At 36.7% G+C, this 15,696-nt stretch overlaps 2 protein-coding genes across 2 annotated transcripts in view; both read right to left on the bottom strand.

Annotated features, from left to right (window-relative positions):
* The window catches only part of sdhc (succinate dehydrogenase complex, subunit C, integral membrane protein), a 10,726-nt gene extending 9,102 nt beyond the window's left edge, over window positions 1–1,624 (bottom strand). The window contains exons 1-2 of the mRNA XM_015056673.1: window positions 1,545–1,624; window positions 692–751 (exon numbers count right to left, since the gene is read on the bottom strand). Coding sequence (XP_014912159.1) covers window positions 692–751; window positions 1,545–1,561 — 77 coding nt within the window. The 5' untranslated portion in view covers window positions 1,562–1,624. The remainder of the gene's footprint in view (window positions 1–691; window positions 752–1,544) is intronic.
* A 3,033-nt stretch (window positions 1,625–4,657) lies between these two features.
* The window catches only part of LOC106962313 (sodium/potassium-transporting ATPase subunit alpha-2-like), a gene marked incomplete at its 5' end in the record, with an annotated part of 32,731 nt that continues 21,692 nt past the window's right edge, over window positions 4,658–15,696 (bottom strand). Inside the window, 5 exons of the mRNA XM_015056662.1 lie at window positions 4,658–5,015; window positions 10,365–10,456; window positions 10,703–10,804; window positions 11,865–11,995; window positions 12,086–12,231. Of these exons, the coding sequence (XP_014912148.1) occupies window positions 4,987–5,015; window positions 10,365–10,456; window positions 10,703–10,804; window positions 11,865–11,995; window positions 12,086–12,231 (500 nt within the window). The remainder of the gene's footprint in view (window positions 5,016–10,364; window positions 10,457–10,702; window positions 10,805–11,864; window positions 11,996–12,085; window positions 12,232–15,696) is intronic.

A 15,696-nucleotide genomic window follows, 5' to 3' on the forward strand; every position in this document is an offset into this window, starting at 1 on the left:
ACGCTCGTCTGGTTATCCAAAAAGAAAAGAAACACACAAGTTGCAAACAAAATTTTAAAAAAAAAAAAAAAAAAAAAAAAAAAAAAAAAAAAAAAAAAAGAATAGGCTGAAAAGGCCAATTCAAGACTCAAACTGAAAAGCAGCTCAGTGGTTTTCTTGGATCAGTAGATCTTTTCACAAAACATTTTAAGATGGACTTGAGACAAATTTCTATAAGTTGTGATGTGTTTGAAGTAGGAGGAGAAATGGCAGATTAATCTAAACATAACTGACAGATAGTGACAATGCCCTTTCTGGTGATTAATCAAAGGAAAAGCCAGTGTTGTGGCTCAAGGTTGTGATGCAATTCATATAGTGTATGGTTCATTGTCTCAGCCAGCTGTGGGACCTGAAGTTATAAACAACAGAAATGTCTGAGGGAAATAGGAGGAAGGATTTTGAAGCAAGAGAAACTCTTTTGTTATTGTTTCAAAAATAATAGTACACGGAAACACTTCACATCCACAATTCCACCTCATGCCTCCTTTGGTTCCATAATGTCAAACTTCTTTATAAAATATTAACCCAGCAATTTATAACGGACAGAGGCGCCTCAAAGAGAAGTGACATCCAGAAACTGTTTTAGTGAAAGAGGCTACTGTAAAAAATGAAAGATTATTCATGTGGATTTTCACACAAACTCAGAACTTACTGTCTATAGAGGACATGGTAGTGAGGTTTTGAGAGACAGACACCCTGACGGCCCAAAGTCCTGCAAATAAAAAAAGAGGAAAATGTTAGATTCACAGTTGGAACAGGAGGAGCTGAGCTGCTTTCAGTTAAACATTGCAAATAAAAATGAACACCACATCGTGTAATACATATATATAGGAAAACATAATGTAAAGCAGCTTAATGCTTTACATTGCAAAACTGTTCTTTTTAATGTCAATCTGTATGACTCGTCCTATATGTTTAAATTGTACTTTCTTTCAAAACATTTGACTGAAATAACTAGCCCAGCTCACTTCTTACTCAGATCAGAAGGAGACGAAGTAGTTTCAAAGTATGAGCATGTTTTAGAATTAAACACCGATTATCTCATATCACTTTCCTCTGTTCACAAAAAGATTTTAGAGGACATCCTCTTCAGAAAAGCATCCAGCCAGCAGGCGCATAGCTTTACACATAAGGACACAAACCCATTAAAAGCATGTGGATAAACTCCAGCGGACTAAACGTGCATCTAATAGCACAATAAAGCGTAAAAATAGGTAAATACAATCGTTTCAATCAGCCAGTTATTATATTCAGACTCAAAGTCCACTAGGTGAGCCATTCAATGCTCCTGGAAACATGTAGCATTAGCCAGTTAGCTAGCTATATCGCAAAGCATTCTTAAAAAAACGTTCCATTATGACTGAAAATTTGAAGTCAGATTTTAGCAAATGTCCTCACCCTTAACGCATTTACGTCCTGTACAAGTTATTGTGACAAGCTACCCAGGGAAAACTATTAAAAAAGCTGTCTCCGAGCCCAAAGTTACAAATGACAGACGTACTGACCTTAGAAGCAGCGCCATGTTTGTCAGGCAGTGAGCGGAAGTGACGATGCGGATGTTGTTGTTCCAACCGGGGTGTTTAAAATAGAAGCCAGATTAAGGTAAACGAAAACAGTTTCTTTATGCATGTGAGCTTGTACTTTTTTAAACTGCATAATAGTCGGATCTAGACAATTAAAATAAAATAAATTTTAAAATATTCATTTAAAAATATCAATATGCATGTATTTTATTGTTCAATATGTATTTGATTTTTGACCACAGTTTAATCCAAAAGATTCCAGAAAAAATGTATTTGCAACCGTTATAGAAACTGTATTAAATTCCAAAATATAAGAACAAAAAAGTAAATACATTTTTGGTGCATTTTTTTTCTGTATAAAACATTGTCAAGTTTTAAAGAATAGTAAAAGTGATGTTCTATTAAAAGGATATAGCAGTTAATATTTTACCTTCAATGCATAGATGTCATAGCATTGCTGCTTCTTATGAATACAGATTAGTTGGACCCACCAGATTAAGAAGCTCTAAGGGCCAATACCAAAAGGAAACTTCCACCATTTGGGAGGGGTCTTCACCGGGCGATGTCCTGCAACTTTTAGATGTCCCCCTGGTTAAACACATCATAATCAAATGGCTGAATTACCACCAAGTACTGCCAACTTCATTATTTTACTCAGGTGTGCTGAAGCAAAGACACATCCAAAAGTTGCAGGACACTGCACCCAGAGGCTTAGATTTGATGACCCCTGTTCAATGTGGGTCATTGGTCAGACTGAGAGGAGCTGGAAGCTCCAGTTTTTTGTAATTGTTTGATATGTGTTTGTCTTAACATAATCAAATAATTAAATCATTAGCAGAGTTGCTACAGAACTTGATTGCCTCCTAAGGAGGTATTTCAGACATTTTATGCAAACTTGTTCAAATGTCTGAATCAGTTAGGCATGCGTTAGGAATTTGGAATATGTCCAAATGTTGCTGGACACCGGCAAAGACTAGATTTTTATATTCGGACATTTAGTCATTACTTAAAAGATGATTATTTAGATGCTAAATGGAGATAGGAGGCAGCATGTCCACAATAATCGTTATGTTTGACAGAAACACTAAAAATGTAATATGTAAACCATTTCTGGTCTGAGTAGATACCCCAACAGTCACCTAGAGCAGGTTAAAATGAACAGAAATGTTTAATAAAATAGTGTTAACTTAAATTACTCAGTCTTGCATGCTTCCTTACTTTTCTTAGTCAGATCTTTTTTTCTCATCATTGGTGGTGTACAGTCTCCATTTTTTTTTTTGTAAATAACAATCAATACCATACAAGATGAAAGCTTAGAGGATGATAAAATATTTGTCTGAGAAACCATTTGATGCTTTTGAAACTGGAGTGGTTTTAAGCTGACAGTCTAAGTCAGCTTCCAGCTCCTCTCAGTCTATTCATTAGCATCTGCTAATCTGGAAGAAATCAAGAGAGTTATGTGCTGCAGGTTGGGTACTAACAGTTTCTAACATTTTATAGGAACCACATTTCAAAGATGTAAAACAATCAACATTTTTAGAAAATAAAATTAATAATAAATTTAATGTAAAATTATAAATATTGTATGTACACTGAATGTTTTAAAAGGGTACTCATGTTGCAGCAAGTTAAACTGGATCCAGCCAGCATGTGTATGTGGGCCCCATCTGGGTTTATTTCAGGTTGAATAGGGTATTAAATGCACCTTGAGGAGGACAACGATTTCAAACAGATGTATTCCTCTTTCATTGAAAACAGGCTGCTAATTAGATTGATCAAGCTGCGATTGTTCAAAGCTTCAGCAGTGCAGATTTAATAAAAATAGTGAAAGTTTGTTGATTGTCTTTCAAATATGTTTTTTTTTGTTTTGAATAATTTCAAGCAAGTGATGTTATAAAAAAGTTGTGATTAAAATAAATAAATAAAGCTAAATTTATGCCTGAGCTATGCCTCACTGTAGATTTGTGCCTTAATTTGTATAATCTGCAGTTAAATATGTTTCTTGTGAGCAGTTTTTACTATTTGTGTCCCTGTGCACATACAGACCCACATGAAGGACAGTCTTGGCCATTCAATATAAAAGTTTTCTCCTAGAGGATTCCCTGAATTCTTTTAATAATTGCAAATATTTCAAGCACGATTGCTCATATGAAAAAAGAGCAGCCTAAAGAGGATGAGTCTTGGGATGGTTTGAAGCTCCAAGAAAGACTTTGTTGGAAATATCCATCGAGGAATTTTTTTTTTCCTTTTTTAAAATTTAAAGAGTTATTTATAACATGTAAAAATATTGATGAAAATGAAACAGGAGAGGTCATTGCAACACGAATATGCCCCTGACCCACATGTTTTTGTATTTTGCAGAATTTAAATTAATAAGACTTCTATTTTATTTGATGCATTTGATCCGTTGTTCTTGGAAATATTTGGAAGTGAACACGGTCTTTAAATAAAATGCAAACAGGTCTATTAAGTGGGGGTTTTATTCTACACTGGTTTTACATTAATATCTTACCAGTTTTAGAATAAGGAGCATGAAGAAGTACATGTTGTATTTCAAGTAGAGGTCAGTACAACTGCAAAAAAGTGAAGACCGAAAAAATCCTCACTTTCCACAAATGACCTTCGTTTGTTGGTAGGTATTGTAAAAGTGGTCCTCTATAAAAGTGTACACACACACACACACACACACACGCACACACACACTACACTAAGCAACACTTACTGTCCAAAGTTAATAATGCCCAGGAGCAATATTACATTGAATGTTTAATATAAACAGCACAACACTTCCAGTTGGTGAAAAATTGCACTGTTAATAAGCGACTTTGATCTATGTTAATGTACATAAAAACAATCTGTTGTATGATCAATCCCATGGCCAACCAAACATTAGTTTAGAGAATGGTCCATGAGAGGGAACCCTGCTTCCATCGCTGTTACTCATAAAGGCACAAAAGGTTGTTGTGGATAAATTTAAGAGATCCACAGGGACGTTCTGGAGTGACCTGGAGGAAGCAATTCATGCATGTGAAAGGAGAAGGCTGGTGTGTTCTGTGCAAAAAAAAAAAAAAAGAATGATAGTCAACAACAAAGAATCATAGATAGTAATCCATTTTATTTGAAAACTTTCAAACTGATGAAAATCATTCACTGTTGCTTTTCATTCAAAGGCCACAATACATCACTTCAGGAAGAGTTTACGTAAGGCACCAAGGTGCACAAGAACATCATCTTGCTGTAAATGTTTTCTGATGAAACAGGAGAAAGGAACAACTCGCAAGCCTTTTTTCAGCAGTATTTTATGATAATCGGATTTGTGAACTGATCCATGCAATATTACATCTGACAGACACACACGCAGTTTCACCCTCACAAAGCCCGGAAGTAAAACACACACACGATGCAAACTGACATTTTCTGAATGTTAATAATACGTCTCCTGCTCCACCCAACCTGGAAGAAACCAAGAGAGAGAGAGAAGGAGAAAACAGAGGAAAAGTGTCAGGGAACAAAAAGAATGACAGGTTTCATAATAACCCATTGTATCGCTCTATTTGTATTCATCTCATTGCCTTTCTCTTCGTACATTTCCAAATGAATCCCCTTATAACTCAGAGTCTGATCAGCAGCCCGTGACACACAGATTAACAGAAATGATTAACTGTCAGCATGGATTGTATTTGTCTGCCCACGTCTTGCCCCTCATCAGCTGAGACGCTCTGGCAGAGAGCAGATTTCTAGCCATTGTAAGGTTTCCATATCGTCTGGATGATCTTCAGGGCATATCTCAAGAGTCTTCATCAGCCTGCTTTAATTTCCTCTCCAATCATTTAGCATTGGCTCTGTTGATGGGTGATCAGGTATGTTTATTTCCTGGCCTGAGTTTGACATATTGGATATTAGCTCGTTGGCAAACAGGATAACCACTGCGCTTCAACACAGAATACAGCCGGAAGATCAAATTGGCTTGCCAGGAAAAGATTGTTCATGTCAAAGTCTGTGCTTTAAACTTCGACTTGTTTAAATGAATAGCTGTGTTTCCACTGCAAATCAGCAAAAAGCTTTGACAATATTATGCTAGTGTCAAAAAAATTAAATTTTGCAATTTTGTTGTTGCATTTAAACAAGAGCCGCAATTAAAATCACATGTGAATAAGTTTGGTTGCACATTAACCTAGAAATAAACCAGTTTTGATACAGAGAAATGACTTGAATCTGTTAAAGAAAATCTATGAAGCTACTAAGAAAATAGGGTGTTCGCAAGAAGACCTTCCACTCATAACTTTATCAATGATACAAATGGAAACATGCAAAAAAAAAACTGGTCAGCAATGATAATATATCATTTAATTTTAGTGACCAAATTTGTTGAAAAATGTCATTGTTTTATTTTATTTTTAAAAATGTCCCTATCAGAACCAAACTTCTCAAGGAGAGAGCGAGAGAGATGAATTATATATTCAAACATTTATACAAAGTGGTTGTTTTGAAACTTTGTTGAAGTTGTATATCATACAATCATCCCTCCCTGAAACGTAGAACAGTTCAATAAAATAATTAAAAAGATCTAAAATAATGTCATTCTTGCTCAGGATGAGCGTTTCCTTCTCACCAGAACCTTACAACAATTGGCAAACCTCTGTGGGGCAAAACGGATTCTTCTGTTGTAGGGGCAAACAAAGCGGAGCTGAAATAACTTCTGCCTGACCCAAAAAGCCTTGACATCCATCAAAAAGGCTTAATGACCAGAGACATTGTAGGACAAGGGTCAGCATTCCGCGACCTTTGATAGATGGAGAAGTGCAAGAGGCAAGAAAAATCTAAACCTGGCCAAGATTCCGTTGAAAGGTCTGAATTCAGCTCAAGACTTCAACTGGACTGGACAGCCATGTGTTTTTATTTTATTTTTCTACATTTCTTTGTTTATCCTCAAGACTGCAAACAGTGATCTAAAAAGTTATTTAAAACTCTGATCACAATTTGGTGCACACGCAGCAGTTGTCTCAAGCTTGAGATCAAATTCAATTTCAGCCATCAAGAGGATGTTTGAATTTCACCAACAGAGATTTTCTCGTTTATAAGCTGTGATTTTATACTCCTTTTATTAAACAGGATTCCTGAACAAACTGTCCGGACACAACAGTACATTTAAATGCTATTTTGTTAGAAATCAAACTTGAGAGACAAACAAAAATCATTCCAGTGTTGCACAGGCAGCAGCTTTTATAGCCTTTGAATTGTTCAGTACTGAATCGATTGCATTCTGCTCGACTCCTGGTGGTTTTCAGTTGCATTTACCAACCATCAGGCTTCTGGTTTCTTTTTTACTACGGCTTGGATTGATAGAAACTTTTAAATGGAAAATGAGTTCAGATCCTGTTTCACAATGCATCCTGAAATGAACAATGATGCCATTCATTCATGTCAGAGACTAAAGGTAGGTTACTCCCTTTGCTTTATTCACGCGATGGGACTTTTCAATAAGACAGCTGCAACCGGGGCTGAATGTTCCTGCATCCCAACCAGTTATCTTTTGCATTTCCCCAAAATAAAAGCTGACAGTAATCACCCATAATTGTGACTAATTTCTCAGCAATTCATCACTCAGTTACATCATATTTGTTATTCATTCTGGTTCAAACTGAGAAACAATGACACATGAACAAACTGCAGCAATTTTTGCTTGATTGACTGATGATTTGTTTCTGCTATAGACGCCAAAAGAAAACATGACAAATTCAGTGTGGAAAATAAGTATTTGATTCCTTGCTTATTTTCTACATTTGCTCACTTGCAAAAAAAAACAACAAAAAAAAAAAACACATTATAGTGGTTTTAGTTTATTTTAAAAAGACAGTATTAACAGAATTTTCTGACAAAAGAATGCATTATGAATGCATATAATCGAGGGAATAACAAAACCAGAGTTATGCCACCCAAAGATTGGTTACGTTGCCATGTTACACACATATGAATCAGCTACTTATTAGCATATATGCAACACACAAGTGCACAGAATCAGTTTCTTTAACTCCAAACGCCATGGACAGATCAAAGAGCTGTTAAAGGTAGATGGGTACCGCGAACATCAGCCAGAGTTTCTTGAGAAGGTGAGAGCTTTAAAGACAATTGGCTCACTTTAAATGGACCAGAGTTTGTTTCACCCATTGGTCCAGACCTTTAGTGCAGGTGAGAATACAATAATGCAAATCCTCAATCAACCAAACCAAGACTCACATTTTGAGGCGGTCTTTGTTTTCAAACGAACTTCGGTACAGTTTGCCAAAAATTTAATATAACATGGGAAAAATGTGGTGTTATAAGTGAAAGAATCTGCCAATGGATTTAAGGAATTGTTTGCTTAAAACAACTCATGTATCTTGCTAAAAAGTTGGTTGTACTTTAGTTTTTTCTCATTTCAAGTGTACTAAGATATTTGCACTAAAAACTAGATCAAAAGAACTTGGTAAGATTTTGTGTTTTTGCAGTGCCTTGATACGACCCAACTGCAGGAAATATATGTCTTTTTGGACTTCATGATTCACCGTAGATGGGGATTTTGGTCAAAACAAGCTCTTCGTTGTTGCTAATGCTACTACTGGTTGTACAGGTTGTGATAAAATCGCACCATTTTCTGCTTAGTGATGCTGCTGCCAGCATGTTATGGGTCAGGACACACAGAGGATCTCCCTGATTCAGCTTGCAGCAGCATATACCGACTCTGTTCCAAAATAAGAGATACCCCACTGCGATATCCGTGGTTAATGAGCTGCTCATTCACAGTGGTATTGCAGTTATGCAGGACTTCCATATTTGTTTTTTCCGGGTCCTTCATTTCTGTCCAATGGGAGCAATGATCGTCACCAGTGTTTGCAAAATATAGTCCACTTGCAAATAAGCACAATGTGAAAGCAAACCATGCAAAATGAAAAAAAAAAAAAGTCCGCTTTCGGTCCAGACCAAACAAAAGAACCAAAGGACTTTTCTGGTGTGAATACACCCTAAAATGACCACCAGTCACCCTCGGTCTATACCTCCATGTAAGGAGGTCAAGGGGTGACAATATTCATAAGAAAGGTAATGGATCAGCCTGCAGCTATATGGAAAGGTTACAGGACCACAGTGACCAAGAACACCGCAGGTAAAACATTGTAATGGACTGAAATTTTGCATCCTATTCATGAAGACATGTACAGATATTTCTTTGGTTTGCCTGTGAACTTCTTAATGATTCAGAGAAGAGAGAATCTGCTGTGGTCAGATGTGACTGAACTCAAATTATTTTGCATCATCTCAGCCTGCCGTGTTTTGAGGAAATGAGTTGATATGACCTGGAGAACAACGTGGAAACATTGCTCTAGGACTGTTTTTCTGCTAGTGATGACTTCCCCACATCGAGGGTCTATTGAACAGTTGTGATTTATTATGAAATCTAGGAGGAGAACACCAAAGATGGGTCATGGATCAATGTTCCAGCATGACAGTATAACCCGAGATACACTGCTAGGACAGCAAAGATGGAGCCAGAGAGGAGCCACGCTAACGTTATGGAGTGTATGTTCATTTGGGGGCCAAAAAAAACCTTCAGTCTAACAGAAAATCAATGATGTGAGAAGAAGCTTCCAGTTGCCAAGCAGCAGGCAAGAAATCTAAAGGATTTAGAGAGTTTCTGTACAGAGTAGTTGGTTAAAATCCCTCCTGAGATGCATAATAACCTGGTGACCGCCTACAGAAAATGCCTGAGTGCTGTGCTCACCAACAGAAGTTTCTTCGCCACGTTCTGAGTTCAGATTGGACAAGAAATGAAATATATTTCAATCAATAACATAGAAACGCTAATAACGTTTATGTGATGTACTTTCTCATAATTTCTGTTGATATTCTGTACATGAAATGACCATACTATGTACCGATAAAGTTTTTTGTTCCTAAGTAACCAACCTTGGATATTAACAGGGGATCAAATACTTATTCCCTTCACTATAAATCACGGTTTGCCGTCTTTGTAAGCATTTTGATATGTGGATTCCTTATGGAACGTTGTGCAGTGTTTTCTCAGAATCGATAAATGATTACCTTAAATTAAAAAAACAGACTAATCTGTCCAAGATTATCAATAGTTTTAAATCTTTAAATCTTTGAATGGATGCTAACAAGTAAGTGGTCAAGTCATTTCATAAAGTTTCAGATTTATATTGATTTCAACACTACATTCACACAGAGGTGAGTGTAAAATCCCCACCTGTATATTTATGTATGTTTCGTTTCATTCTGTTTTTTAGTTGTGCCTGATTTATTGGGATGTTTCTCATCATCCAGCTGAAAATAAGATCTAATATCCAGTCTTGTAATTTGTCAAAGTGTCCTTGAGGAAGACATTGAAAGCTATTGCTGCCTCCAAGAAGCTTACAGGTGGATAAATGAGGATTTGAACATTTTAATTATTGGCTGAAAAGACTTTCATAACAAAGTGCTGTGTCTGTTTAATCACATCTTCTAGAAAGTAGCAGCATACACAGCGCAACATCTGCTGCAGAGGGGATTCATGTGCATGGAGACTTTAGGACTTTAATGCCAAACAGAGCTGCCATAAGAGTTTCAAATTAAAAGAGGAAAGTCTTATTTGGAGCATTTTACACAGACAGTTTGAAAAGCTGAGACATGAGCAGTAGATGAGAGCCACAGTTTTAGTGGAAAATAGCAAATGGGCAAAAGGGATGTTAAACTGTTGTTTCCTTACTTAATTTTTCATCCAATAAAAACAAACGAGCTGAAAACCTTTTCATCCTTAAAACTGCTTACCTCCTGGGCTCCTCCGCAGAATGAATTTACGGACTTCATCGTAAACAAAAATGAGCAGGCTGTAGGGAAAGGCACAGAACCACCACAGAATCCTGAGAGCAATAGGAAAAATGGAGTCAGGGAGGAGGGAGGCGTACGCAAACAGCGAAGAGTCACAGGCAGAGTGCAAATCGTTAAACTCACTGCAGTCATTTCTGAATATTAAGGGGCTAACAAGGTGGTGTTTAAAAAGATCAGAGACTTCATCTGAAGTTGAGAGTAACAGGCTAATGGCAAGCTATTAGGTCTTCAAGGGGTTATTTTTCGGTTCAGTGGAGATGCGTGTATACGGTGCATACTTCATGGGGTACATGCGCAGGGCCACGTCCATCCCAGGGCAGTAAGAGAGGAAGGCAGCCAGGGACGTCTCTACAAACAGGCCGAAGATCAGGATCCTGTTCCTGTTGCACACACGTCAGGAAATGTGTTAGAAATAGAAAAGACAAGAAGTACGTGCCACTAAGAACACAGCCTGAAATAAAACAACAAGAAGTTGGCGTAAAATTATCTTTTTTTTTTTTTTCTGGGCTGATTCCTTTTTTCCTTTTGCATAGTGAAGAAACATTTGCTTTCTTATTTTCCATCCTGTATTTTTACGTCAAGCACATTCAATTATGTCAATTGCCCTATAAGTTATTCTAGTAATAATAATGTCATCATGTTTTATTATTATTACTTATGTGCATGAATTCCTTGAAGGACAAAACGAACGTACAAGCAATTTTTCTGCACAAAGTAGGAGCTTGTTTTATGTACGCAATTCCTTAATATTTATGAAAAAATATTAGATATAAGTGAAATAATCTGCTGGTGAAACAAGCCATTTTCCCCATATTATCAGTGTCTTGTTCCACTGGATTATTACCTTTTCATCAAAATTAAGGCATCACTGACTTAAAACAAGCTCCTATATTTTCCTGAAAAGTTACTTCCAAGTTAGTTTTGTCTGATTTCAAGTTTACTAAGATATTTGCATGAGAAACTAGAAATAGAAAACTTGGTAATATTTTGTGTTTGTGCAGTGCGATATTGGTCCAATTAGTAAAACTAGGTCGATATTAAGAGATTATATTGATTTTCATTTATTTCCCATTCGTGTGTCAGGCAGTGGATGTCCAGTTTTGTTCATGTGACAAACACAGAAGCAAAGTCAAACCGACCATTTCCCAATGTTGTAAGGGTGGGGAAAGAGATATAATATCAAAACGTATTAATTATTGACCATAACAGCAATGCTGATACTAGATATCGATTTTAGCCCATATTTTCATGTCGTTACATCCCTACCAATAACAAAAAAAAAACAAAAACAAAAACAAAAAGACTACACAATGAAAACCAACATCCAGATCAGTAGGATTTCCAAAAATCAGTACTTTCCATTTATGTAAACATTTGTGGTTCACATGCTCTGTTTCTTTCATCGCAATGAAACCGATAACAGTTCTGATGATTACTTACTTCATGCCTTGCTGAAAGAGTGAATTCCTCCTGGTCTTGCAGATGATCACATCAGCCCACTGGACAACCACAATGCTGGCAAAGAAGGCTGTGTGGCAGGTGAACTCAATGATCTTCCTCTGTTCATACGTCTGCACAGTTGGAAAAGCAGGTTTTATTTGCTTTTATATGAGCAAATATTCATAAAGCCATGCTGGCGACTATGTGCTCCCGCCCCTTACCCACTGCTGCCCATAGCTGTCCTCCAGGTCATTGAATTCACGGTCATCCCAGCTGATGCGGATGCCCAGCAGGTCTTTAGGGAGGAAGCCATTTTCAGCCAAGATCACAAAGTAGGTGAAAAATCCGGCCAGAGCCTGGATCATACCTAGGGGGAAGAATAAACACTTCTTAATAAGGCACCAAAACTAATATATGTTAGTTACAACTAACTAAAACTATAGTTTTTTTTTTTTTTCCTAGTATTTCATTTTCTGGGTATATATGATTGTAAATCTGTGTTTAATACCCCTTTACAGCAACAGATAGACTGTAATGTAAAGAAAATAGAGACAAATGTCATGTCATGTTAGCATAGAAAATTCATTTATTGTCCATTAGTTGCTCCAAACACAATTCATCATGATTAATATGGTTGTCTCCAGGTTTCTCACAAGTCTGTCAGAAATTAAAATCATCTATTTCTATTCACAATTTATATTCTGTCAGGTTGTATTGACCTGTATGGAAAACACCGGAGGAAATTTGCAGAAATGTCTTTTGCACTGTTTGTTTTAATCATTTCTGTTCTGCTGCGGCTTAAAGGTGCCAACTGATTAAAGTTATTTTTTAATTACTGGTCAACTGCACTTACAGCAGCTGGTATATTTACAATATTTACAATGTACATATGAACAGTGCAATATTCAAACTGCTTACATTTTGTCACATTAGAATCAAAATCTTCATTTATTAGGATTTTATGTGATAAACCAACACAAACTTCTTAACTGTGTCGCGATTACCACATTTTTGCAAGTAAAAATCTAGAAAATGTGGTGTGTGTTTGCATGTTGCCCCCTCAGGCAGTGCTAAGGGGGGCTACAGAACCCATTTTAAATTGCAACTGCAGCTGGAAGCTTTTTTGGTGTATTCCTCAACCAGCTTTCTACATTTAGAGTCTTTTCCCATGTTCCTCAAGCTTTGGCAGAAGGGAGAATGTCTGTGAACATTAAATTTCAAGTCCAGTCAAAAGTTCTCAACTAGACCTGTTCTAGGCCAGTGGTTCCCAACTCTGACAATGAAAGCTCACAGATTGTGCAATGGCCACATTTTCATGCACTGAGTTTACATCTCGCTGCGTGAGAAAGTTTATGCTTACGTCCTGCTGTGATGATCAGTTAATGACTCAAACTGATTAAATGCTGTTGATTTGGTTAAATACTTTCAAACCTGGAACAACAGGAGGTTGGAGGTGTGAGCTCATCAGTTATGCTGCAGAACTAAATTCAGGACCCATTTCAATTTATGTTCCACAGTTCCTCACATTTCTGTACTTTCTGTACTCCTGTAAAAGGAGTCAAAAATATAAAGCATGCAAAATTTGGAAGAAAATTGAGTCCCTGGAAAATGAGTATTGAAACAAGCAGTGCAGGAAAATCCAGCATTTAATGTGAGTTAATTTATTCTGAGTCTTATGGTAAGAAATAAATTGTTCTCACAAAAACACCAGTGCTACTATAATTGCCACCTCAACTAAATGTGATCAATGAAATGTAATTTATTTGAAAATAATATTTTTAATTGTGTTCTGTTTCCTTGTGGTGTGAATTATATATGACAGAAGATTATTTTCATTAGCCAGTTTTTAAAATGGAGCAGACAATCCGACAACTGTTAGGTATGGTAAAGGTCTTATGATGCTGTGGGCTTGTTTCTCTTACAAACATCCTTGTCAAAATCATGACATCTCTGAAGGACATTTCAAATAAAAATCTGTTGGTCTCTGCCACAAACTGAAATGGATGATCATTGGTTTCCAAAGCAGGATAATTATCCAAACATCTGGACAAATCAGTTTAAACAACCGTCTTCCATAACCATCTCAGTTTCCCAGATCTAAATCCTGTAGAAAACCTGAATCATGCAAGAGCCTTCCCTCTATGTAGCCCAAATTTGTGGTATTTTATAGAAAAATACGTGGTTTCCCTTTCGAATGTCAAAGACTACTAACTGTGTACGCTTGATTTTATTTGAAATTATATTTCTTAACATTTGTTTTTCCCCATCAGAATAAATGTACATATATTACAGGTTGGCTATTTCAATTTTTCAGTTTGAGATTAAGCTGCTTAGGCTTTTTCTACCAAGGTTGCAAAGAGAACAGATGATGCAGTAAGTTATTTTATTATAAATGATACCAACAAAACCAGCTATCTGGGGAGACAGGACTCTGGTGTTGACTCTTTGTTGACTAAGCTGGAATTCAATAATATGAGTATCGGGTCTTCATATCATAGTGTTTTTATCTAGCTCACATTGTTTGACAGAGATAAAAGTGACATCAAACACACACAAAAAAAGGCTGTGTAAAGTTTTAAGAATCCCTACTTCCAAAAACTGCTTTATCACTGTCAAATCCATATTGAGCCATTAATCACTCCAGACAATCATGTAAATCATTTCCCATCTGTCGTATGACAGCACAGTATAACAACTGAGCCGGTGTTATTAAGGAGCATTTAGGAGAAGAAACATGCCAAACGGGCCTGTACAAAAAGGCTCGGATCTCTAAACAGTTTATATTTTCAGGCTGTAATGGTTGTGAGCATCTCTGTCTTCAGCCTTCTAAATGTTGCTTTTTGGGGGGAGTAATGCTGAATCAGACAGCTGACGGCTGCAATATTAGGAGATAGGCTGTTATATTTTCAACGGGAGGCCTTGACATCGTATTTCAGACACTGAACCTAACTGACTGGCTGTCTGACAGAGAGCCGAGATGATGGTTATTAATCTGTGTTCGATATGTGGGTAAATAACTCCCTGCATAAGGGCTGTTTCTGAAAAGCAAGATGCAGTTGCTTTTAATATTTGTGTCCTGAATCTTGACAGCTTCGGCAACTGGCTGCCTTGCTGTGTCAGTGACAGATTTGTTTTGAAAAGGGAAAATATATCATTTTCCAAACTTTGCTAAATTAATGGTGCAACGCTGCTAATAATGGACTGAATGGTGGTGCAGTTGTTAGAACTGTGGTCATTCAGCAAGAAGGTCATTGATCTCTGCTGGAGACAGTAAATAATCAATGGATGGATGGATAGTCAATAATTGTAAGACATTCTGAACTTTCTCCATATAAAGGATTAAACAATGCTGCATGCACATTTAATCACCTGTTAAGTCAAGCTGACAGATTTCAGATGTAAAATTCTGCCACATGTGAACTGCACAGGCATACACACATGTAAGTTGCACACTTAAATATTGCAGCAATAACCCAATAATAACGTTACTTCCTTACTCTGGCACTGTGCTATCTAGAGACTTCACTCATGTCGGTATGCTGGATGCTTGAAAAGTGAATTTAAACTGAATACATTTGGTTTGTAATCATGTCACAAGTTACAGAAGCTCATAAAGTAGATGTGTGCAACCTTTACAGTCCAAAGAGACACTTTTTACCTTCACTACAGCTAAAAGATCTTGTTTACATGACCTTTTAAAAATGACAACTTCTCATTTTTGATGGATACCAACTTGAAAGACTTGGCTTCATATTTGAAAAGTCAACATTTTAGTTCTATTAAAAATACCAACATAAGACGTTTGCGAACATAAAACAGATTAATTGTCTTC

This window comes from Poecilia latipinna, unplaced genomic scaffold (genome assembly GCF_001443285.1).
Source record: "Poecilia latipinna isolate Pla-1442-1.1 unplaced genomic scaffold, P_latipinna-1.0 Scaffold1398, whole genome shotgun sequence".
In the NCBI taxonomy this organism is placed as follows: Eukaryota; Metazoa; Chordata; class Actinopteri; order Cyprinodontiformes; family Poeciliidae; genus Poecilia; species Poecilia latipinna.